The following is a 27819-nucleotide window of genomic DNA, read 5'->3' as shown; positions in this document are numbered from 1 at the left end:
ACAGGACATTCTGAAAACGTATGAAATACTTGACACAGGACATTCTGAAAACGTATGAAATACTTGACACAGGACATTCTGAAAATGTATGAAATACTTCACATAGGACATTCTGAAAACGTATGAAATACTTGACACAGGACATTCTGAAAACGTATGAAATACTTCACATAGGACATTCTGAAAACGTATGAAATACTTGACACAGGACATTCTGAAAACGTATGAAATACTTCACATAGGACATTCTAAAAACGTATGAAATACTTGACACAGGACATTCTGAAAACGTATGAAATACTTCACATAGGACATTCTGAAAACGTATGAAATATTTGACACAGGACATTCTGAAAACGTATGAAATACTTCACATAGGACATTCTGAAAACGTATGAAATACTTGACACAGTACATTCTGAAAACGTATGAAATACTTCACATAGGACAGTCTGAAAACGTATGAAATACTTGACACAGGACATTCTGAAAACGTATGAAATACTTCACATAGGACATTCTGAAAACGTATGAAATACTTGACACAGGACATTCTGAAAACGTATGAAATACTTCACATAGGACGTTCTAAAAACGTATGAAATACTTGACACCGGACGTTCTGAAAACGGTATGAAATATTTGAAACAGGACGTTCTTGTTTGTCTGAAATTTTGGCATTAGCAGTCTGAAATTTGTGTTCAGTATTTGCAATTCATATACAATTGATAATTCTGTGTTCGAGAAAATTGTAACGAGAATAATTCAGTCCTTAAATTCAGTTGCTCTACCAGATCGCCCAATAAACCTTGCGAGGCATTCAATCTAAAAAAAAGTATAAGAATAAAGCGTTTCTTCTACTGAATTAAACAAGAGGCTTTAAAGAGCCGGTTTCGTTCACCTGCATCTTCATCTATCATGATCTATCATGGCTGTTTAGTAAAAACCCTCATTATTAAATGGAACAACTCCATTTAGAGTTAAATAACAATTTCTGTGATGTATAATTACATATTTGTAGATCGTATATCGTGCTGACAATTTTCATCCTCTAAATTTTCTTTCAATCATTAACAGTCTTTAAGATAATAAGCAACAAAATGTAAATAAAAATGTAAAAAATATTATTAAAGGGCAATAACTCCATAAACGCGTCGACTGACAATTTCGATCAGTACTTATTTGTTAATCTTGTTTTGCTGATTACTTGTGCTATTATATAGAGAATAATACATGGCGAAATCTATATGACATGCCGTATCATCCCCAGATACCAATATTAGCCCGAGGAATATATTGGTCGAGGGTGCCGATACGGCATGTGATACGGATTACGCCTCATCATGATATCTTTAAATAGGAGAGTATATAGGATCTTCTTACTGGTGCAAAGCACCTCAGTTACCTTCAGATTTATTCCTGTCTTGTTTTAACAGCTTACATATATGAACTGCTTAATTATTCATCCGAAGCACCTGGGTTAACTTACAATTAGCGTCATGTAGCCCATTGAAAATATTTTGTTTTTTTTGTTTTCTATTTTGTGTTTTGTTTTCATTGAGTTTGTTGTCCTACTTCAGTAATGTTGTACTATATAAAACACATTCTGAATAAAACCTTATCACAGGGTAACAATCCACAGGAACACGTGTCACCAAATCGAAACGTTCACCGTCTTATGTCTAGTATCGGGAAATCCCCTATTATATCATATAGAAACACATTTTGTTTTAAACATTGTCAAAAACTAATGTTAGGTCCTATTTGATGAAATATGTTATTCTTAACTCATGAATGTGTCCAGTTTTTTTATAGCTTACTTTTACTCTAGATCCGAAACGAAAATCCAGGTAGGATCTCATCTATACATTTATAATACATAATGTATAACAAGTCCAAATTTTCAACGGCATACTTGATTTAGAGGGCGATGTGCATGAAAAAGTTACTTTTATCTGACGATTGAATCCTGTAAGTTGATCTAAAATGTAAAAAATCTAAACCAAACGAGTCTTATTCAAATATTTAAAACGAGTTTCATGAATTTGATTTAAGCATTAATTTGCATGCGTATACATGTGAACGGACGGAAATACGGATACCATAAAACGTCACGTCCATGACGAACGTATAAAAACTTATTTAATGAATGGCTGTTATTTATTTTGAATTTATTGAACCATAAAATTAATTTTTGACTCTTCACATTGAATAATCCGCGAAGCGGATTATGTTAAATGTGAGGAGTCAAAAATTAATTTTATGGTTCAATAAATTCAAAATAAATTATTGCCATTCATTATAAATAAATTTCTATCAAAAATAAGGCTCAAAGATATATATTAATACAAATAACAACGTACACAGATGTTTGCGTATGAATACACAAGGTTAGAGTGGGCGTGTCGCCATAAAAATTGATAACATTGAAAATAAAGCTAATTATTTTAACCAATCAGAAGACAGTAAATACATCAAATTTATTTATTAAATGGTAATAAGGAAGACATGATTCTTCATTATAACGAGAGGGAACAATGCTGAAATTGAACGAAACACGTGGTATTTTTCTATTATACAGCTATGATTATTCTTTAAACAATAGAGATTATTTCTCGTGCAAGAGTCGAGACAGCTAATGATTACCGTACAAATGTGTGTCACAAAGAAGGGGATGAACATTTTTATAGGTCAAAATACTTCTCAACAATAGAAATAAAGTGTCCATGGGTTAAATCTATTAATTTATAAACAAGTGTTGATTTGTCCCACTATGGTTTAATATCATCAAAGAATTCCTTTTTTTGCAAAACATGATTTAAATTCACATTATAAATTGTTCAATAGAAAATATAATGAAATTCACAAGTCCGTACGTATTCTTGATGCGCACTGCTTATGTCGTACAAGTGCCAAGCTTTTCAACAATTCTCTTTATAAAGGCGGCGTCTATAATCCCAAGCCATAAAGAACTACCCAGACAATTGGTTGGAAAGAGGGTGGGCATTGCATTTTTATCAAATTTGGCCTTATTTACCGGTTTCGCTAGAAATTTTCGACCTTTAGAAATGCTTAACCCAGAAATTCTTTGCAGTCTCGTTGTAGTTATATCAAATAGCTATTTGTAAGAGCAGTCTATAATCCTTAGCCATTCCGAAATCCCGAGGCCATGGGTTTGAACAAGTGGATGACCCCAATGCGTATTTTATCACATTTGACCATTTTTCCGTGTTACGAACGAAATTTTCGGCCTTTAAGAATGCTTATCCCAGAAATTCTTGACCCTCACGTTGTAGTATTACATCATAGCTATTCATTAGGGCAGTGTATTCAATCCCTAGGCATTTAGAACTACCGAGATAATAGGTTTGAAAGTGTGTGGCCCCAATGCGTATTTTATCGAATTTGGCTGTATTTCGATGTTTCACACGAAATTTTCGACCTTTAGGAATGATTACCCCAGAAATTCGATGCCATCTGGTTGAAGTAATATCAAATATCTATTTAGTAGGCCAGTGTCTATAATCCCTAGCAATAAAGAACGGTGACCCAAATTTGTATTATAACAAATTGTCTTATATATAGCACTGCTGTATTACAGGTGATTTTCACCATAAGGTACCAACTACTTGTGCCTTCAAAATACACTTTTCAGATCTGGTACATCAATGTCAACATATTTCAAATAGTACGCAATTATGTGTTTATTTTTTTATCAGTTCTCAACATCTTTTTTTCTCTGGTGGTCCCATCAGAAAATATGCAGCTCCTCATTATGATTTCTATTGCCAATTACCATCATTGTGTTGGTCCTTTCCAAAAATGCAGTGGTCAAATCTGTAGGACCACCACTTCTAGAGAACTCTTTAAAAATGCATGGTTTTTTTGTAAGTGTTTAATTTTGATATTGTTAGTTTTTGGCTAATATGAAAAATGTATGTATTCTATTCTATTTCATTCATACATTGATAATAACTGAGAGTGTATTAATAAAAAGCTGGCAGCTTTTCCACTTTTGGTCTATTCAACTCTTCAAAAGAACTTTCGAATATTTCAATTTTTGATGAAAATGTAATATTATCAAGTAGGACTATTTAAAGAACAATTCAATAACGAGGCACACAATTCAAAATCGTAACTTCAAGACCATAATCTGTACAATCAATCATAAATATTTTTTTTTAATCATTGCAATACTCAGTCTGAATCATGATCACCATTACCGAAACTATACAGAATTTAATAAGAATGTGTCCAAAGTAGACGGATGCCCCACTCGCACTATCCTTTTCTATGTTCCATGGACCGTGAAATTGGGTAATTATCTAATTTGGCATTAAAATTAGAAAGATCATATCATAAGCAACAAGTGTACTAAGTTTCAAGTTGATTGGACTTCAGCTTCATCAAAAACTACCTTGACCAAAAACTTTAACCCGACACTCCCACTTTCATTTTCTATGTTCAGTGGACAAGTGTACTAAGTTTCAAGTTGATTGGACTTCAGCTTCATCAAAAACTACCTTGACCAAAAACTTTAACCTGGACGGGCGAACGGAGCCACAGACCAGAAAACATAATGCCCCTCTACTATCGTAGGTGGGGCATAAAAATCAATACATCTAGATCTTTTATAACTTGATTGTGCTCATTGTTGATTACTTGATCAAGTAAGTGCATTTCTTTGGAAAATTCATCAAATCTCGTTATTGTACTGAATGTCAATTTTCTTTGTTGTCTTGTATTTCCATTTTAACACTTCCTCTACTCTATTCGGCCTTTTAAACATTTTTTGATTCGAGCGTTACTGATGGGTCTTTTGTGGACGAATCGTGCGTCTGGCATAAAAATAACATTTTTAATCCTGGTACCTATGGATAGTTTATTATACCCATCGTCTTTGCTGGATTCAAACATGGTCAATCAATGAAATATTAAGAGACTTTCAAGAGGTTAAGCTAGCTATAAAACCATGTTTATTCCACAATTATCCAAGGAAATGCTTGTAAATGTACCAGGTCAAGTCAAAGAGTTGTTTTGCTTTTGTTTTCAAACTTTCCATGGAGTTTTGTTTTTTCACTTTCCAGTTTAATTTCAATTGCATTGTATTCAGCGAGAATCTTCCAAATATACAACGCATAGTATAAACCTTCGAAATAGAACTTTACTATGACCAAGATAATGGGAATCGCATACAAAAATAAAATGATTATAGTATAGTCCAAGTGGTGATTTTAGAGGTAAGTAAATTGTAGGGCCATAATGAATCTGATATTTGCCCAACTGCCTTATAAAATAATCTATTATGGTTTTTACCATATTTAGGCTGTTCATCAGAAAGAGGAACCCAGTAGTTTTACCCTTCTATAATACTGTCAAGAGAAGTAAAGCCCAAATTGACAAATTATTACCAAGCAGTCTGCACGGTTAGCCACTAGTCTGATGCCCCAGACTAGTAAAATTTAATTTGGACTAGCGAGTTTTTGCAAAACTGTTTGGATTAATAAGAAAAATGTCAGAATATTGGTCTTCGGACTAGTAGTTGAAAAAGCTTTTGGTGCAGACTGCCAAGTAATCATGAAATCTATTTAGATTACCATTTGCCTTCAAGAAGAGAAATTTTCTCTTAAGCTGTCAAGACAACAATGAGAAGAGCAAGAGTTGAAATAATAATCTGTTTATCACTGTTTTACCAGACGACATGGCTAATTTCATGAACTTTCAAAGAATAATTCAGCCGTATAATGGATGCCATTGATGCAGGAGTTTCAGAGATTTTACAACAACCAATGCCAAGTGATAGCACTCGAACAACCATCAGACTAAAAATACAAATTTTGATTTTTTTCTTTTAATATTTTCAAAACCTCAACTGAACAATTCAATCCATGCAATTTCATGTCTTTGGATAAATTGGATCATTGCCAAGTCTAAGATATTACAAAATATGTTCTCATAGAGGAGCCACCAAAGCCTCAACAGTGGTTACCATACAGATGCCTAGCCTGGTCACCATGGAGACTTCCACGCAGTAGACACCAATTCTTCTTCTTCCTCTTTCTTCTTGTAAAGATAGTTCCCAAAGTTGAGCCCTCGATGACAAAATGTTGTTGTTGCTTTGTGTTGCTGTTGTTGTAAGTCGTGTTGGTTCACCATGACAACATATTGTTGTTAAAACAGCCATGTTTTCAGTCGAAAGCATGGTACCTGGTCAAACTAAGACTTTGATCACGTGACCACGCTAATTCATCATCATCATTTTCATCATCTTCATCATCATCAATAGGAGTTCTCAACTGAACACATGGTTGCAATACCTTGGTCTATAGCTGAACACATCAATTGGAGTCTTAAAAATAAACGATGGCAACGTCTACTTAGACCTGAAAGTAAACAAATGTAGTTGATAAACCATTCACCCTAAGAACGTTAATACTTATGGATATCTTGCGTTCAATGACAAAACAGAATGCAATTGAGTGGAGTATAATATTGTTTCATATTTTCAATCACAATTATTGTACAGTTAAACAAAATTTAATCATGTTCAGTCTTCATTTCAATTACTTTAAAGGTCTAAGACTACAAATCAAGAAACTTGGGGGTTGGAACAGGCAAAATGATGTTTTCATTTGAGATTTTTTCAGGAATGTCTTGTACTATTCTGATGAACCACTTGTCACATGATTGGGAGCATGTTTAAACCTGCCTTATTCTGCAAGTGCCTGTCCAAAGTCAGGAGCCTAATTTCAGTGAAACTGCGAGCTACTGCTCACTGATGATACCCCCGCCGCAAGTGGATAATATTAATTGTGTAAAAATATGCAAGTGTTCGGTAAACAGGAAGTTGTCGAGTGATGAATCTGAAAACGCATCACACGGTATAGCTGACTTATATTAACCCTTACACCAAATTTCAGAAATCCTTGTATTGTAGTTCCTGAGAAAAATGTGACGAAAAATATTCATGGGACGGACGGACAGAGGTAAAACAGCATACCCCCTTTTTTTTCAAAGCGGGGGTATAATTATAACAAAATTATAGAAATAGGCTCCAACCTGAAATATTGACAGCTTCTCAAGTTCTTATTTATAACCTTTTTCAGCAGGACCAAATTAAATCACTACTTATACAAGCTAATATAATTACCTTGCCCTCATCTTCCTCCTTTTACGCTTCAACCTCCTCATACGCTTCTTACGCCACTGAAAAAGAGAAGTCCAATGTAAACTTGATATAAAATTTTACCACTCAACAAATAAATGACGTCATAACGAGATTCAATGTGGCTGAACAAAATCGGCGGAGGTTTACAAATGTAAAAAAGATAATGTTAAGGAAATAAATACTCTTAACATACATAGGTACGTCATATCCTAGAAAAAATATCAAACGAAACAAACTATATTGTTGAAAGCCATAGGGTGACCCATAGTTAATAATTGCTACATCATTTTGGTCTTTTGTGGAGAGTTGTCTCATTGGCATGGATTAACAATACAATTTTGGAAAATAAGTGCAATTCCAAACGTTTCGAACAGGAAAAATCTGTAGCTCTAATAGTAAAAATATAACATTCAGACCCATGTCCATGAGCTACAGCCTACAGTACATGTAAGGTTCCGCAGCCAATATGAAAGATACTGGGTTTGGGAAGTTTTTTGGTACTTGCCCGACTCAAAATTGGTTCAGCAATAAGGTGGGAATCCAGTTACTTTTGAAACATGTGAAACAATTCAACTTTGTAAATTATATGGCTTCCATTGAAAATTTTTGGGGGAGGGGGTAATTTCTGGAATTGCTAGGCTATCTTAGTATTCAATTTAAGCACACGCATTGTAAATATGAATAATAAATATATTAGATATTACTGAACAATTGATTACTACAAGACGGGAGATGTGTTGACAGACACCCACGGACTTCGGCTTCGCATGCTGCACCAGCAGTCCACATGGTCCAAGTTTTACGTTCAAGGACCTCAAATTCAAATTTATACATCACGAACAGTTTTGCCACACATCATTAGAACTCTAATTTGCAGTATGTTGCAATTCACTAAGTGTCACAAATTAACTTTCTCCCCGTAACAAACAACATACATCAATGGTCGGACGTAAATGCGTGTTATCCGACATGTTTATGTGCAAGACTAATTCGATAAAAAATATTAAGTTACATGCTTACCTTTGCTCTCATCTTGCTATATTATCTGAAAGAGATGAAAATACAACTGTAGAATAACAAATTAACAGAAGATGACAAAAAGTTAAAGTGATTCAAATGGATTTGTTTTTCAAAAATTTCATGCGACCTACCAGCAACACGAAAGCGGAAGAAAGGACATAGCCTATGTTCAAAATGGGTAATTTAACATTAGGAATAATCTATAAAATAAACATGTAAATGATATCAATCACATGCGAATTCAAAACAATAAATATTTTTATGAAATATTTTATGCATCTACTTTAAGTTTATTTATTTGTTCATTTTATTTTTATAGAAAAGTTTAAAGACTATTGACTGGTACCTTCCAATCATATTGCTATCTTCCCTATGGTGTGTGAAGATGCGGACGGTTAACAGATTAAGCGAAAACCACTTTTAAAATGAATAGCTTACAATCACAGTCTTCTCCTAAATCAGATGTTTCAGACAAACAGACACTATTAGCTGTTTTACAATTTCTAAAGAAAAACAACTTAAAGGTCGACCAATCTATATATCTTGATCAACTTCGTATATAATTAATTATGCATGCTATTTCGCCCCTGTTATTGTTAACTTGAAAATACTCTGGAGTATGTTTCCCAAACCAATAGCCTGAATAGGCAATACAGGTATAAACAGTACATTACCTTTTATCCTAACTGAACTAAATTTTTTACCATAAACAGTTAAACAAACCACAACAAAAAAGATGAGCCATAGGCCTAAAGTATTGTGTATAGTCGCCGTCATGTAAAATTGGCACCATGTTTTTTGTTAAAAAAATTTTAAATATCAGCCGTGTTTACTCAAGATGATGTTTTTCTTTTAGCGGAAGTAAAATCCTCTCCAAATATCCACTACTGTCCTACCTTTTATTGTGTTTGCACTGTATAATCCCGACCTTCACATTTTTCAAGATTATTTACATTGTATAACCGCCATCTTGGTTTCCATGAGGGTCCCTTATTCCATAACATTCGTTACTCTCCGGTAATATCATTGTCATTGATGATACAATTTCCCGCGCTTTTTACGTAAAGATGACGAAAAGCTCCGAGAGACACAAGAAAATTGAGAGCACGTGGAACTCCACGGCAACACTTCCGGTAATAACAATGTCGGATTCCACCATACAAATTAATCTTGGATTATGTGAAGGTCAGGATTATACAGTGCAAACACAATAAAAGGTAGGACAGTAGTTGATTTTTGGAATGATATTTGATTCCGCTAATTGAAAACATGATCTTTAGTAAACGCGGTCGATATTTAAGAAAATTTTGACAAAAAACATGGTGCCAATTTTACGTGACGGCGACAATAGTCAACTGTTCTCGATAGTAATCATTTCTGGATAGCAATACACCTTATCGCTAATCCCAGCTTACCCGGCCACTTGTACTTTTGACGTCAACAACAATCACTTTTCCATTGTGGTGTCAGATATTTTGTTTTATGACGTCAACATTTTACGGGAACCTGTGTGATATCCAGCAATGGCGGACAAATAGCACGAAGGTGTATGTGCGTGGTTAAAATAAAAGTAGTACGCAAAATCGCAAATGTTTTCTATTTGTGGGTATTTCAAGGACAGAATAAAACTTGCTTCAAGCAAGCATTAATTTCAACATTTCAAGTTTTCAAACATTTTACAACAGTAAAAATAATATTTTCCGATTTTAGCCTACTTTTCCTTATTCCCAAAACAACCCCTACTTCATCCCCTCGGTTCATAAATAGCACATTTTCAAATGTAAACAAAACTTAGCTCGAAAAGAAGGTCAAGTCCACATACATAATACACAATTGTAAGATACAGTACAATTTTCGCGAAAGCTATCCCAAACTCCATACACCGAGTTTTTTCATGGTGTGACACCAGGAAACTCCGACATCACTCCCAAAATTCTCGGAGAAATTTGGGAGTATTCCCTCCGACTTCCGCGTAAATCCGTTACCTTTTGTTTATTGTATTAGCGACATCTCTCCCAGTCTGGAGTGACGCGGTGTCACACCAGGTAATTAATTGCCCTAATCCTTCTGATCTATGCCGGCACGCGACAGTCAAGGTATGCGAGATTTCTAATGTAATTAAACAATTGTATTTCCTGTCTATTGATTATCAGTTTATATCTGATTGCTTGAAACAAATGAAAGATTAAAATAAAAATCAAAACGTTGTTGTTAATTCTTTTAATTACTCTGTACATTTAAATCAATTTTTAAAAACAACTATATTTGATTTTGACTTCCGTTTTTTATCAGTAAATAAATATTTAATTTACTAAAAGAGATATAATTGTGTAACATTAAACGGAGACTAACGTTGAATAAATTAGGGTAGTTTAAAGAAAAGTGACACGCCTCAAAGTTTTTTATACAAGTAAAAAAGAAAATATTATTCACTATCTGTGATGCTAATAAGTCTACGCCATTTCCATTTTACGATTACAAAATAAAAGTTTTAAAAAGCAAAAGGTTGTTGTTAATCCTTTCAATTGCATTAAAGTTTTATATAAAAAAAATCTGTACTTGATTATGACCTCGGTTTTTTTTTTATATCGGCAATTTATATAACTTACGAAAAGAGAAAATAAACGGAAATTAACGCTGAAGGTATAAAATGTGAGAAAGAAAGAAAATTACGTTTCTTAAAACTTGTATATGGTGTGACGTCACTATGATGATCTTAATATCTTTTTTAGTTTATATTAGACCAGTTTATTGTTTACATGAATAAATAAGCTAAAATTAGAATAATATTAGTTTAAACATATTGATTTATAGTGGATTGGGAAACAAGTTATGGTAACTTATATTAATCCCTTTCCACTTTGCGGTTGCGAGTGCTGCCTTGTAGAGTATTAGCCTGCTCTTTTTCGAAATCTACAAGGGTGTCTTTTTACGTGCAAGAGATATGGCTCTCTCTTAACACGGGTCAGCCATTTATCGTCCCCTTCTGACGTATTATCATCATTTCCTTAAAATCATACTCGCAAATGGTGTCAAGGGAGAGCCGAAAATTCAGTCCCTGAAATTTTCATTAGAATAAGATTCAATAAAATTAGAATAATCTTCAAGGAACCAGTTTGATTATTAGATATTGACATAGAATATATGATTTTATCTACATGTAGGTCTACCAACATGACCAAAATGCAAATGCTCAGAAAAACTTCGGCAATCCAGTATATATGAATATTTTAATTAGTGACAATTTAAAAGCACATATGATAAGATGGATTTGCATAGGGGATTTTGTTTTTTTTTGATTTAATTTGTAAATAAAGCATTATTCTGTGTTTTCATGTGTTCAAAGCGAGAACTAAAACACTGCATCAATGTATGAATGTAAAATACTAGTGTAATACATCCCTGTTCAAAGTAACTAGCGCAATCATTCCAGGTACATTGTACAAAATCACTAATGTAATAATTCCTGGTTCAAAACATTTGTGTAAACATTCTGTGTAAATCAAAATTTTATTTATTGTCCATACATTGCAAACAAATAAACACAAGCTCTGGTAAGCTTTTAAAATTGACATTATAATACATTACACAGAAACAAAAAGACATGCATTTAACATGTTTAATAAATCACTTATTTTAGCATGTGTTCATTAATTCTCCTGAATGTTGGAAGTTTGCTATGAAGAAAGGTTTCTGAAAGATTTCTGAAAATTTTAAAAAAATTAATCAGGGCATATATTGTACGTCATGTGAACCTTCAGTCCAAAGGTCAATATCAGGTTTTTACTGGTCTACCAGTCAGCATCGTTATCAAATAGTTCAATTTCCAAGACTAGTAAAACATTACAAACATTTACTATTGTAAGTGGTAAAAACCCTATATAAAAATAAGGAGATGTTGAACTGAGTTGTGCAAAGTTGTTCGCTTTTATTGTTGTAGTGTACAGAAGAGTTGTTAAAGAAAGAGGCTGGGGTCACAGATGATGATGTTAAACCACAAAGTGCTGGGCAAAGTGAAAGTGATGTCGCCAATGCATTAGCTGCTTATAAGAGGTAAAGGCAAACTACAAAACCTTGCAAGTGAAATTATATTGCCAATACATAAGTTGCTTATGGAAATAAGAGTTACTAGATATAAGAAGAGTTCCAATGAGACAACTCTCCATCCAAGTCACAATTTGTAAAAGTAAACCAATAACAAATGTAGATTGAAGTAGAGTCTTCAGCACAGAACCTTAAATAATAAGTGTAAAACCATTCAAACAGGAAAACTAATGGTTTAATCTATATATCAAAAACGAGAAACACTTATGAATCGCATCAACAAACTATAGCTACTGAACATAAGATTTCTGACTTAAGACAGGTGCAAACAAATGCAGCGGGTTTAAACGTTTTAATAGGTACCAATGCAACCTTCACCCTTATCTAAAACAATAGTGTAACATCACAACATACACAACATAGAAAGGCACACTATAAAATATCAATGGAAATGACTTACATGTAACTCAATCAAAAGACATCTTAACACTAGCTATACACTGAACGAATAAGTTTGATCTATTAAACAACAATGAACAATGTAACTACAAAATCAATAAAATAAGGGGTGAATAAATAAAGGAAACACTAGTATATAGCTGTGTAAAATGTTTGTGAATGCTTAAACCTCCCCTAACCTGGAACAGTGATTTATAGGCAATAAGAACATTTTCCCTTTAATATAACTGCCTATTATTTTCAATATGGACAGGACTGGATTCTCGAAAATATGTTATAATCTATTTATCACATATTTAAGTTCTGCAGAAAAGAGAAAGGAAATGTTCAATTATCACAAAACCTTTATCTCATTTTCAAATTCAGTTTTTATCATTTAATTTACTCAGCAGAAATTTATTGTAACATTTTCACTTATTTTTTGAATATAGCATGTATAGCAAGACATAAACGTGAGAATTTGGCATAACTGGGGATAAATTGATAACAGCTGGTTACAATGGAGGCAATTATGGCACGTCATTTGGAATCAGGGCACAATAACCAATAACCATTTTTTTGCCCCGAGCAATTATGATGTTATTACATGTGCAAAACCCTACGTATTTGTAACAAATATGTGATAATATCAGATTATTACATTTTTCATATCGCATGTATTATCAGCCCTAGGTTCAATATCAGCCCAAGAGCTGCATGATTCGAGAGCTGATAATACATGCGATGTGAAAAATGACATGTTATGATCTTTTTATCATATGCTTCAACAATGGAGAAAAATAACAGATTTATATATTGATCCTTTTACGTGGTTCCCAAATAGAAGTTCAAATAGTGAAAAGTTCACAGACATCAGACCCCAAATTTAGTGCATTCAATATGAAATCTTTCTACCATATGACTCGACAGAGAAGATTTTTTTTTTAATTGGACGAATCGACAAGACAAAAAATCAACAATATACATAACATGCATAATGAACACTGTTTGGAAAAGTCAACCTTTTTCAAAGTAACTTTCTAAATTATGTATTATACTTTTAAAAAATGCATTTATTTGATAATTTGTTTTTTATTTATTTATTATTATTTTTTTACACAATATACTTTTCATTATCCAAATAATTGTTGTGTGCACTTCTTTGTAATGTTTTTCACTGAAAATGTAGCATTGAGGTGTATTTTCCGGAATTTGCCGAGTATCACCGGAATGCCATGGGATAACGTTACGGAAAGGCATGTGATAACAATCAAAGCATGTGATCAACTTTTCATATCAGCCCGCTAAGCACCAATTCGAAAAGTATGGAATTTACGTTAATTTATTGCTATTATCATACAGTAAAAATCATATGTTATTAAGTCTAAGTATATGATAAATAGGACTATCCTATATCATTCTGTATTGGATAGAAAACACAAACCAGATGACAAACTCCTAATTCCACGAATACACACACTCATCATTTTGCTGAAAAAAAATGTGTTTTTTCTTTTATATAATTATATAAATGACAGATTGCCTATCAATATCCTGTATTCTAGATGAAAAGTATTTATAAATCTACATTGATTTCTAACATTTTTACAAAACTTAAATGTATTTACAACTAGATAAATCAAGTACATAAAATTGAGAATGGGAATGGGGAATATGTCAAAGAGACAACAACCTGACCAAAGAGCATAATATATCCTGCTGCCACCAATAGGTCTTCAACACAGTGAGTGTAAAAAATGTATCTTAATCATTGTTAATAACTCATGAATTATTTGATTATTTCAGTTCAGATGATCCTACGCGTTACACAGATTACTACACAGATCTGAAAACATTTATAGAGTCATGTCTTGATGTACATAAGGTAAATATTAACAAAAACAATTAAAATTCACTCTAAGTTAGTCTGACAGTCAGGGGTACTACTTGTACAAGTTATTTTTATTTACTTGAAGAAGTAAAAAAAAATATACACATTAAGTAAATAAATAATGTTTAAATAATCTCCCCTTAATTTTCTCAAAAATTTACTTACAAGTGTAAGTAAATTTTTCTTACAATCCCACAAAAGTTTTGAGATGTCAATTCATGCCTTTAATGATTTTTCCCAGCTTTTGCTCAATTTTTTTCATAAGAGTTCAATGTTTCGTCTCATTAATTCAACAAAGAAACTGATTGCGCAAAGATCTTAAGTATTATTTGCGCATGGCCTTTAAAAATTGCTCCTTGGGGGCTTGTAAATGAGCAGTGTTCTGAAGATAACAGACAAATGGGATTTTCATTGTCCATAAAAATACACTTAAATGATTAGTAAAGACATTTGCAAAGGCCAGATAATTTAAAATTCTATTAGAGCAAAGAAATTATAAGAATTCAATAAAAGAAGATAGGATGACTTTTTTATTCTACAAGTAAAAAAATCTGAATGTCTAAGGGAAATAACTCAGCCAATATTTTTTTTTACCTTTTGGTCACAACATATGGAAAAATATAACTTTATACTTTTGCTATGGAATCAATGACCTGACTATTTGAAGTGGGATATACATGTATTATCATATTTTAAGCTTCACTATGTTAACTATTTACATTTATCATATACTTAGCATTGATATGATAGCTTTTGCATATGTGTAATGAGCGGAAGTACACAAGCCATAATTTCCCAACCGGGCTGATAACCCATATCAGGTGCATCTCGTGCACAAAACCCATAATAGTGCCTCTCGTGCAAGTCACTTCCGGTGTTTCCGGTATTGATTGTTTACTTTTTCATTGTGACGTCAGATATTTTTTATGACGACGTCAACATTTACGGGAACTTTTGTGGGGATAGTTTAGTACTTGCTAACAAATGCTATTGACAATTATGAATCATTTTATAATACAACAAACATGAGTAATAATGATCATAAAACTCTTCCAAATTTTCAATGTTTCAAATTGCCTTTAAAGGAAATGTTACCATACATATATATGGAGATAGTGATGCTGTTGTTGGACAATTATAGTATATTTGATTCATAATTTAACTTCTTTATTAAGTTTTTGACTGTTTTAGTTATTGCATTTGTTTATTTGCCTTCATGACATAAAACTATTGTCGGAAGTATATGATAAAGCGATTAATACATGGCCTTTTCCATATCAGCCTGGGTATCATCCCTCGACCCATATCAGCACCTCTACTCCGTCTCGGGCTGATATGGGGGTCTCGGGATGATACCCAGGCTGATATGGAAAAGGCCATGTAATTGATGCAATAACACTTTAATAAGAAACATTATTTTTTTATTTTCATGCCCAATTTATTATTTATGGTCATTATGTTTTCTGGTCTGTGGTCCATCTGTTTGTTTGTCCGTCTGTCCCGTTTCAGGTTAAAGTTATGGTTAAATTTTTTGGTTGAGGTAGTTTTTGATGAAGATGAAGTCCGATCAACTTGAAACTTAGTAAACATGTTCCCTATGATATGATCTTTCTAATTTTAATGTCAAATTAGAGATTTTATCCCATTTTCACGGTCCACTGAACATAGAAAATGATAGTGCAGATGGGGCATCCATGTACTTTGGACAGTCTTGTTTCATATTTTATAAGGATGAAAAGTATGAAAATTAATTAAATAAACCCAAGAAACTTATTTTAAGAATTTATTGCAATTTAAATTTTTTTATTGAGTTTCAAATAAATTTTCTAGAAAAATAAAGGGGAGGTAATTCCTGATATAAAATTTTTTATATTATCAAAATTTTCATGGTTTAACAAAACATATATAACTTTAAGTTTTAAAGTAAATTTGCCCAAAAAATTAAGGGGAGGTAATTCGTGATTTTTAGAAAATGGATAAGAAATATTTTTTACTTGTAAAGGCTATTGACTGACATTGAAATATTGGTATTTTAGGTTGAACTGTATTTGATATTGTACCCTGTGTTTGTCCACATGTACTTAGAACTTGTATACAACCAGCATGAAAGACATGGTAAGTTTACTTTAACAAATGCAGACTCGCCAACTATCCAAATTTTGGCGGAATCATGCTGATTTTCATGCCTCAACTTGAAATTGTCCTGAATCCCATTATCCAGATTGTAAAACAAGTCAAAATCTACTTAAAAAAACTGATGTTTACTGATTGCATTGATGTTTTGCTTTATCAAAGAGAGACAAAAGATACCAGAGAGACAGTCAAACTCATAGACATGATAGATTGAAAAATTAACTGACAACACCATGACTAAAAAAGAAAACAACAAACAGACAAAAAGTGTACTACATGTAAAAATGAGAAATAGGTAAAATTGTTAGAAATGTGTTTTTATGCATCCAACATCAATGGAAACAATTTTTTTTTAATATTCAAGTCTGAAAATGTTTTATCTTATATGAGATAAGCCCTGCCTCCCTACTAACCTAATATGAAATATACACAGTCTCCACAAGGGCGCTTTTAACCAATCACATTCCTAGAAATGTATAGGAGGTAAGATAATGTTTTACCTTATGTATTTGTCATGTTTGTATTCTATATTTTTAGCTATGGAATTCTTCCACAAGTTTTCAGGAGAACAAGAATATTATTACCAAGATGACTTAAGACAATTATCATCAGTAACCAAAAGAGAACACATGAGAGGCAATCAACTCATGGATAATTTTAAGTAAGTTACAATAATTATAAATTTGTTAGACAATAGTTTCTGAAAGGAAATATTTCTTGGACAAGTTTATGTAGTGTAATAAAAAGATTAAATTCACTTGTGGATAAAAATAATTTTGAACTTCAAACTATTTTTCAAGCAATGTTCACCAAATGACTTTTACATGTTATAGAACCATAAATGAATTGATCTTTATTTTCTACATTTAATAGACTTTAAGTAAAGTGCTTTTGTTTTTAGAAATTTGCTATTTCAAATTCCAAAGTTGCCATCTTAAAATACTGGGGATAGCTCCAAGTTAAATAAAAAATTAACTTAACTCAAATTTGTTATCTTAGGTTTTTTTGTAGCTTACTATACAATATTGATTTTCCGCATAGTTGAAAAAGTACAGTGACCTGTTATTGTTTACATCTAATGATCTTTGTCTTTGTGTCTTAATTACAATATTCCACATCTCTTATTTCTTCCTTTATCGTTGACTTGACTGTTCTAGCTAGTTAAAATATTTTAAATTGGGGTATCAATGTAGTTTGCAATAGCCAGTCAATGCTCATTAATATATGGTAACATTTAGTTTTTGTCGAGCCTGCAACTTTTGTTGCAGCAAGCTCGACATAGGGATAGTGATCCGGCGGCTACGGCGGCGGTGTTAGCTAACTTTTTAAAAGCTTTATATTTTAGAAGGTGGAAGACCTGGATGCTTCATACTTTGTATATAGATGCCTCATGTTACGAAGTTTTAGTCAGTCACATGTCCAATGTCCTTGACCTCATTTTCATGGTTCAGTGACCACTTGGAATAAAAGTTCAAATTTTTTGTAATGTTGAATTCTCTCTTATTATAAGTAATAGGATAACTATATTTCATATGTGCGTACCTTGCAAGGTCCTCATGTCTGTCAGACAGTTTTCACTTGACCTCGACCTCATTTCATGGATCAGTGAACAAGGTTAAGTTTTGGTGGTTAAGTCCATATCTCAGATACTATAAGCAATAGGACTAGTATATTCGGTGTATGGAAGGACTGTAAGGTGTACATGTCCAACTGGCAGGTGTCATCTGACCTTGACCTCATTTTCATGGTTCAGTGGTTATAGTTAATTTTTTGTGTTTTGGTCTGTTTTTCTCATACTATATGCAATAGGTCTACTATATTTGTTGTATGGAATGATTGTAAGGTGTACATGTCTAGCGGGCAGATGTCATGTGACCTTGACCTCATTTTCATGGTTCAGTGGTCAATATTAAGTTTTTGAGTTTTGGTCTTTTTATCTAATACTATATGCTATAGGTCAACTATATTTGGTGTCAGTCGTGCAGGTTTTATTTGACCGTGACCTCATTTTCACGGTTCATTGCACAGTGTTAAGTTTTTGTGTTTTGGTCTATTTTTCTTAAACTATAAGTAATAGGTCAACTATATATGTTGTATAGAAGCATTGTTAGCTGTACATGTCTGTCTGGCATGGTTCATCTGACCTTGACCTCATTTTCAAGGTTCATTGGTCTTTGTTTAGTTATCTTGGTTAATGTTAAGTTTATGTGACAGTTGTTATAAAGCTTAACTTTATACTTAGGACTATCAACATAATATCAATGATTAGTATAAAGGCGAGACATTTCAGCGTGTGCACTCTTGTTTGATAAAGAAATACAAAATTTATTGCTCAATATATCCCTCAGAAAAAAAAATACTAACCATCTACCTTCTTCCTGCATTGGTATTGCCCATATTTCAGTTGACATCATATAAAAAATATTTTTGTTTGTATTTTTATTAGAATTTTGTAAGAATGAGAATTGTAAGTGAAATTTTTTTTTTTATGAGTGGTTGGGGTTTAGTAAAAATTACCTCACATTCCCAGATGCAAATGAATTTGTTGTGTTATTTTTGCACATGATATTTTAAGGACTTAATATATTAGCATAGAAAAGTTTGTCCTATCCATTTCTATAAATATTTTAGGGCCAGCAGATTTATAATTAAAATGTCCCGTGATTCCTACAATCATCTGAAGAGGTATCTACAGGAGAATCAGATGAAACCACTACTGACCATAATCCAGGAACACTTATTTATTGATGGTAAGATTACACATCTACAAGGTTGGACCAGATGATACAAGTTTTTATGTTGCTGTACCCCTAATAGTGGATGGGCATTACACATCTACAAGGCTTGACCAGATGATACAAGTTTTTATGTTGCTGTAATAGTGCATATTACTGTCTGTTTGTTCTCTCCATGTTAAAGTATTTGATTCAGAAAAAAGAGGCAAAGATAGCAGAGAAACATTCAACCAAAAACTAACAACGCCATGCATGATGGCTAAAAAAGAAAAAGACAAACAGACAAACAAAAGTACACAAAAAATAAAAGCAACACAAACCTCATCAGAAACTTGGGGTGATCTTAGTTACCATGAATGTATGGTCACATCAACTTGAAACTTATTACACATGGTCATTTTGATGTAAACTTATGAGAATATATGACAATGTTTCATTTACCCCATTTTTATACGACTGCAAAAATTGAAAATTTTTTGGTCTTATATTTGTATCACGTTGGCGTCGTCGGAATATTTTTGGTTTTCGCACTATAACTTTAGTTTAAGTAAATAGAAATCTATGAAATTTAAACACAAAGTTTATGACCATAAAAGGAAGGTTGGGATTGATTTTGGAAGTTTTAGTCCCAACAGTTTAGGAATTAGGGGCCAAAAAGGGCCCAAATAAGCATTTTCTAGGTTTTCACACTATAACTTTAGTTTAAGTTAATAGAAATCAATGATATTTTGACACAAGGTTTATGACCACAAAAGGAAGGTTGGGATTGATTTTGGGTGTTTTGGTTCCAATAGTTGAGGAATTAGGGGCCAAAAAGGGCCCAAATAAGCATTATTCTTGGTTTTTGCACAATTACTTTAGTATAAGTAAATAGAAGTCATTAAAATTTAAACACAAGGTTGATGACCACAAAAGGAAGGTTGGGATTGATTTTGGGTGTTTTGGTTCCAACAGTTTAGGAATAAGGGGCCAAAAAGGGCCCAAATAAGCATTATTCTTGGTTTTTGCACAATAACTTTAGTATAAGTAAATAGAAATCATTGAAATTTAAACACAAGGTTTATGACCACAAAAGGAAGGTTGGGATTGATTTTTGGAGGTAAGATCCCAACAGTTTAGGAATTAGGGGCCAAAAAGGGGCCCAAATAAGCATTTTCCTTGGTTTTTGCACCATAACTTTAGTATAAGTAAATAGAAATCTATGAAATTTAAACACAAGGTTTATGAGAGTTTTGGTCCCAACAGTTTAGGAATAAGGGGCCCAAAGGGTCCAAAATTAAACTTTGTTTGATTTCATCAAAAATTGATTATTTGGGGTTCATTGATATGCCGAATCTAACTGTGTATGTAGATTCTTAATTTTTGGTCTCGTTTTCAAATTGGTCTACATTAAAGTCCAAAGGGTCCAAAATTAAACTAAGTTTGATTTTATCAAAAATTGATTATTTGGGGTTCTTTGATATGCCGAATCTAACTGTGTATGTAGATTCTTAATTTTTGATCCCGTTTTCAAATTGGTCTACATTAAAGTCCAAAGGGTCCAAAATTAAACTAAGTTTGATTTTAACAAAAATTGAATTCTTGGGCTTCTTTGATATGCTGAATCTAAACATGTACTTAGATTTTTGATTATGGGCCCAGTTTTCAAGTTGGTCCAAATCAGGATCCAAAATTATTATATTAAGTATTGTGCAGTAACAAGAAATTTTCAATTGCACAGTATTGCGCAATAGCTAGAAATCTTCAATTGCACAGTAATGTGCAATAGCAAGTATTTTCAATTGTACAGTATTGCGCAATAGCAAGAAATATCTAATTGCACAATATTGCACATTAGCAAGAAATTTTCAATTGGAGTTATCTTTCTTTGTCCAGAATAGTAGTTGAATCAACTTAAATCATTGTTTTACACAATATACAATGTATATTCACTTTTACTACCAACTGATAAATTAAACAATCTTTACCATTCAGTGATAACAAGCCCTTTTTTACATTTTAATATTTTATGATGTATTTAAATGAGTAGTTATTGTTGCAAACTCCATTAGAAATTTGAATTGAGATCAGTTTTGGAATAAGGGAAAAGGGGATGTGAAAAAAAAAATTGGGGGGGGGGGGGGTTCAATTTTTCTCATTTTAGATTTCATAAATAAAAAGAAAATTTCTTCAAACATTTTTTTGAGAGGATTAATATTCAACAGCATAGTGAATTGCTCAACATGCTCAAAGGCAAAAAAAAAAATTTAAGTTCATTAGACCACATTCATTCTGTGTCAGAAACCTATGCTGTGTCAAATATTTAATCATAATCCAAATTTAGAGCTGAATCCAGCTTTAATGTTATGTCCATACTTGCCCCAACCGTTCAGGGTTCAACCTCTGCGGTCGTATAAAGCTGAGCCCTGCAGAGCATCTGGTTACAGTTCACTGAATGTGAACATATGATAAGCAAGTGAGGCATGGTGTCCTATTGACACATATTGTAATTTTGTTGTCTTCGGCAAGAGGTTAATAAAGAAACAAAAGTAATCTGGAATCATTATTCATTAGAAATTCATTTTTGATACATATATAAGTGAACCTCATACAAGTGTTAAATATTTTGTATTTTGTTTCACCTAAGTATGTCCTTTGCAATGATGTGTGTTTACAGTTAAACTATTAAAGCATGCAATCCAAGAGTTCAATGCCTTGCTTGGCAACTTTGTTTGGTTGTATGCTCATGCGAATGCATTGTAATTAAGATTGACACCTAAATTCAATGGAGAGGCGGAGTAACAGTTTGTTTACTATATAAAAAAAGAGTTGATTGGACAATGGATATTATATTGGAAACAAGTTTAATATTCATTGACCAATCAAACCTTCGTGTATAGTAAACAGACACTAATACTCCACCAACCCATTGAATTAGGGTGGCAATCTAAATTACAATACATGAGCAAACATCCAAACAAAGTTGGCAAGCAAGGCATTTAAACTCTTGGATTGCATGCTTTAATATTTTAACTGTAAATGTATAAGCCATTTAATAATTGTGTTTAAATGTATAAACCATTATATGATATTACCTATGATCTATTTATAGTTTTTGATGGAGTTCCTAGAAATAAACAACAGATAACAGCAACTGGTGGTGGATTGTTAGGAGAGGCAGAGAGAGATGGTATGGATACATGATAAAGTTATTCAAAAGCAGAGGCTAAGTTAAACACTAAGCAAATTAATTTTAGGTCCAATTATGCAATTCTAGCAAAGAATTAATGCCAAGGGCTCTTTTTTCAATTTTGTTTAGAAAAAGACTGATAATACGTCATATTGAAACAATCATGACTTACAGGGTCTTTTTCTTGTACAAGTTTTTGTGAAATGAGTCACTGTTTTTTAATGGAATTTTAATGACCTGGGAAATCTATACTTCATTACATTTTTTGCTTCAAAAAGTTATTGGACTCTACTCTTTGAAAAAATGAGAGTCTTTACACATTCTAATATGCATTTGTCTGGTACGAGATAGTTCACAAAACTTTAAGGGGCTCGCGGGTATAAATCAATTTTTTTTTTTAATATAAGATTTTGCTAAATTTTCTAGAAATAAACTTTATCATATACTTGATAGAAAAATGAAATAAAAAAATGGGGTCACCGTTCATTTAAGCTCACAATCTGCCTCCGAAAGAAGCATACAAATTTGTGAATGTCCTTTTTTTCTGTTGAACTTACAGGAGAAATAGAGGTAATAACGAAATAAAAAAAGAACTAAATTACAGAAATCGCTTAAATTTTACAATTATTTTGTTTATGTACAGCTTATTTGAAAACAATAATAAAAAATATGGGTCACCGCTGAGTTAAAAATGATATTTCAATTTTAATGCCAAAAAATGGCATTTTTGCACCAAATGGAGATAATTTGGAGCTTTGTCATTGATATTTTAAATGAGTGTCACTGATAAGTCTTATGTAGATGAAATGCACGTCTGGCGTACTAAATTATAATCCTGTTACCTTTGATAACTATATATGTTCATTTTAAAAGTCATCTGGGGACCAAATCGATTTTTTTGGGTTTTTTTTGTACCATATCTTAAAGTAATAACAAAGTGTGATAAATAAGATTTGTAAGGAAAATACATATATGTTTAATTTTTTGCTGAAATTTTTGTACCCGCTAGCCTCCTTAAACAGTGAAATAGCAAAACAAAAAAAAGAGTCTTATAAAAAATTGTGGATTAAATCTGGTTTGAAAGCTTTCTAAATCTCTCACTTGTATAACAAGCACATTAAATTTCTTTACCAATTGCTTGGAATTATTACTGGGAACAGGCATATCATTTGCTGTTACTGCAGAAGATTATAACACAGGGAGACCAAAAATATATTCTATGTTCATGATGTGTTATCTCAGTAGTTCACATAGTTCTCCACTCCGCATAGTTTGTTATCATCACCACATTTAAATATCATACTTCAACATCCAAGATTTAGCCATCTTGAGAAGAAAAAATGTTGTGACTCTCTGGCTAGGAATGTACTGGAAGAATAATATAAACATATATTATTTACAATGGTTAATTTTAATTAAAAGGATACTTTAATTTCAGCAAATAAAGCAAAAGTATTTTATGGTTTACTAAAGGAGCCTGATATCAATATACCTGTAGATGATGATGATGAGGCACCTGAAGGAGAGGACAAACCTAAGGTTAGATTGGGTACAAATCACTAGATCAATATCCCTAATGAGCCTCATAAACAAACTAATTTCTATGTATATAGTGATATTGGACATATTGCTGTTTTTAACAACTTCTACATTATTTGGTCTTGGTTGGAGAGTAGTCACATTTGCAATCATACCGCATCTTCCTATTTTTATATGAAGCCTAACATTTTGTGCTGATTTGAAGAACAGAGGACCGTAGCATAAAAGTTTTAACACTGGAGTTTTTGAATGTTTACAATTTTTCAAAGAATTTCAAGAAAGCCTTTTGAAAATATGTTTTTTTTTCTACAATTGATAAGTTAAGCTTGTTTTATTGTACTGTTTTTTTCTGACGCAAATTGTGTTCAGTTTGTTTCCTTGTTTCTATGGTGAACCATCTATTAATTAATGACATTATATAAAAATATTTTATTTTTTAATATGAATTTCAGAAAAAGAAAGCAAAGAAAGATCCACTTTTAATGAGGAAGTCCAAGAATGATCCACATGCACCACAAAGTAACAGGATACCATTACCTGAACTGTAAGTTATTTGAAATAAGCACAATTGAATTAAAAATGATAAAAAAATCATGTTCAAGTTACATGTATACTTTGAAAATTGAATATAATAAGCTACTGAAATTTATTTACCTCATGTCCTATAATGAATTAGAAAAAAGCTTACAAATCAAGTCAGAAATAATTGTTGATAATTATTGAATCAATCAGTTCAATGCACATAGATATACATGTAGGAAGATGTGGTGTGAGTGCCAATGAGACAACTCTCCATCCAAATAACAATTCAAAAAAGTAAACCGTTATAGGTCAATGTACAGTCTTTAACACGGAACCTTGGCTCACACCGAACAACAAGCTATAAAGGGCCCCAAAATTACTAGTATAAAACCATTCAAACGGGAAAACCAACGGTCTAATCTATATAAAAATTTTAAAAAACGAGAAACACGTATAAATTACATAAACAATTGACAACTACTGTACATCAGATTCCTGACTTAGGACAGGTGCAATCATTGCAGCGGGATTAAACGTTTTAATGGATCCAAACCTTCTCCCTTTTTCTGAGACAATAGCATAACATCACAACATAGAAAAACACACGGTAAAATATCAATTGGCAGGGTTAACTCAATAAAAAAACGTACATTACTACACTCTAAACGAATTAACTTGAATTGCGATATCTGAATGCAAATGCATTTAATAAAATATTAGGGACAAACATTCAAGGCCAAAAAGCAAACAAACAAGTCCAAACAAAGCCATGGCAAGTCACCACTGCGAAATATTTAACCCTTCGAAAATATTCACTTTAGAAAAAAAAAATGGTTTTAAAAAAATACAGGTAAATCTTGAAGTTTATACAAATGTAGTAAGCAGAAGTGAAACTTAGAATATATTCCAAATAATCAAAGCTGGTATATAGACAAGATCCATATAAATATAAAATTTAAAAAAAAAGCATTATAAACAGTATCAACAGGTCGAATTAACAAGAAAATACAATTTGAGAGTACTCGCAGTTACTGACAGCTAGTTAAAAGCCAAAAACAATTAATAATAAAAAAATCATGCATCAGAGACTAAAATCAACTAAAACACATCCCAGGGATTTAGTATTTTAATGTCATGATATATAAAACATTTTCAACACATGCATATAAAACATTTTCAACAAACAATGCTAACTTCAGTACATATAATTTTTAACCCCAAGAACATAATATAGAAGGAAAAAAATAATGTTTGAACAACAAGTATAAAGTTTGTTTAGCAAGGTACACAATTCTTTATTTATAGGATTGTGAAAAAACACCTGTAATTTTCCTTTTCTAGAAGTTTGTGTTGTTAAAGAAGCTAGGGTTATCTTTCTTTGTTCACAGGAAAGACCAAGATAAGTTGGAGAAGATAAATTCTTTTCGAGAGGCTATTAAACGAGTGAGAATAGGTCCAGATCAGATGCCTACAGTTTGTTTTTATTCCATTACAAATGCTCACCAAGGGTATGTAAAACAATGTAGCTTATTGTAATAATAATCTATAAATGTTGAAGGATAAGTCCAATTAAACCTATTGTTGTCTGCAGTGCAAATTATGTTCTCTATGAAATTTTTCCATATAAACCAAATAAAATATTGTTTTGCTCTGTTTTCACTTCTTTTTCAAAGTTATTTACATGCATTAGCTAAATGCTTGAAGGGCATTTGATATTGGAATTTATTCTGTGCATAATATATGCCACTTGACATTTTTTATCTTATTGACACTGATTATAATAACAATGTACAATTTTTAGAGTAACATTGGGTATTTGAAATTGGAAATGTAATCTGTGCAAAAAATAAGCCACTTTTATAGATTTACCTTCTGCTGATTACAACATACATATTTATAGAGTAACCACAGTGAATGTCTGTGAAGACTCCAGTTTGATGTCTGCTGGTTTTGCTGATTCTACTATTCGAGTGTTTACACTGACACCAAGTAAATTAAGAGGAATGAAGTCTGGTGACGACTTGGAAATTATAGACAAGGATTCAGGTATTTAATATTAAAATTGAGAATGGAAATGGGGCATGTGTCAAAGAGATAACAACCCGACCAAAGCAGAAAACAGCCGGAGACCACCAATGGGTCTTCAACACAGAAGAAAAATCCAGTTTTTGGTGGCAGGCTTCAGCTGGCCTCTAAACAAAATTGTGTACTAGTTCAGTGAAAATGAATGTCACTCTTAATTTCAAAACATAAAGGAACTTAATTTAAAAATCATACAAGACCAAGAAAGGTACAAGGCTCTGACATGGCTTGGAAAAGGCGCAAATAATGCAGCGTGGTTAAACACGCAGCAATATGCACATTAAAACTTAGTTTAAAAGAAGGAAGAATAGGTAACAAAAGAAACTAAGCAAAATGACAACAATACATACATTAAAAAGGGCTAATAACAGTTGCTGACATGCTAGCTCCAGGGCTGTTCTATTCAAACCTTACTTTGTACCTAGGTGAAGCCATTGAAAATTGGGTAACCATATAGGGGTGGCAATGTAGAATTTTACTGTACAAAAAAAAAAAATAGAAATCCCTTCCAAAGTTTGAAATATCCAGAGTTATTATTATCCAAAATGACATGAGCTGACAAAATAAAAAAAACCAACTAGAAATATTGAAAAGGTCAACTTTATAGAAAAAAAAAAAATTAAAATACCATGAGAGAAAAACATTCTGATTAGTTGTAAAGAAAAATTACAAAATGTCTCCAATGTTGGACATCACTATTATATGACAAGTGATATTCCATTAAAGATTTTCTACTTAAACATTCTATTTTTAATGATTATCAGCTGTTTCCAAAGTTTTAGTTATATGTTTCATGTAAGCTTAAGAGATTATTAAAACATGCATTTGAATATCTCTGTATGGTTTCTAAAGTTTGATCCTATTCTTCAATATCACTCAAGAAACATTTATATTTGAAATGCACATCTGGTGCAGTAAAGAACAAGGTTCACTTATGGCACAAAATGGCCTAAAATATCAACTTTATCATAAAACATCAAAAAGGTCACAACTTGGTTCGTAAATGGATCTATTTCAAAAGTATTATTATTGGCTATTGTTTGAACTTGGAATTTTTTTTAATGATGGAATTTTCATA

At 32.2% G+C, this 27819-nt stretch overlaps 1 protein-coding gene and 1 long non-coding RNA gene across 2 annotated transcripts in view; one reads left to right on the top strand and one right to left on the bottom strand.

Moving 5' to 3' along the window:
* Positions 1–5835: 5835 nt before the first annotated feature.
* LOC143058410 (uncharacterized) lies at positions 5836–8337 on the bottom strand. Its single transcript, XR_012973048.1, has 3 exons — positions 8189–8337; positions 7151–7206; positions 5836–6383 (listed from the first exon to the last, which is right to left on the bottom strand). It is a non-coding gene; the product is annotated as an uncharacterized LOC143058410 (long non-coding RNA).
* Positions 8338–8549: 212 nt separating this feature from the next.
* Positions 8550–27819, top strand: part of LOC143058409 (transcription initiation factor TFIID subunit 5-like) — a 43944-nt gene continuing 24674 nt past the window's right edge. Inside the window, exons 1-11 of the mRNA XM_076231904.1 lie at positions 8550–8712; positions 12129–12241; positions 14477–14555; positions 16598–16676; positions 17232–17355; positions 19326–19444; positions 22521–22598; positions 24037–24137; positions 24590–24681; positions 26048–26167; positions 26560–26705. Of these exons, the coding sequence (XP_076088019.1) occupies positions 8614–8712; positions 12129–12241; positions 14477–14555; positions 16598–16676; positions 17232–17355; positions 19326–19444; positions 22521–22598; positions 24037–24137; positions 24590–24681; positions 26048–26167; positions 26560–26705 (1150 nt within the window). The 5' untranslated portion in view covers positions 8550–8613. The remainder of the gene's footprint in view (positions 8713–12128; positions 12242–14476; positions 14556–16597; positions 16677–17231; positions 17356–19325; positions 19445–22520; positions 22599–24036; positions 24138–24589; positions 24682–26047; positions 26168–26559; positions 26706–27819) is intronic.

This window comes from Mytilus galloprovincialis, chromosome 14, assembly GCF_965363235.1.
Source record: "Mytilus galloprovincialis chromosome 14, xbMytGall1.hap1.1, whole genome shotgun sequence".
NCBI classification, from domain to species: domain Eukaryota; kingdom Metazoa; phylum Mollusca; class Bivalvia; order Mytilida; family Mytilidae; genus Mytilus; species Mytilus galloprovincialis.
The sequence above is the reverse complement of the archived record's forward strand: the minus strand, read 5'-3'. Positions and strand labels throughout refer to the sequence as shown.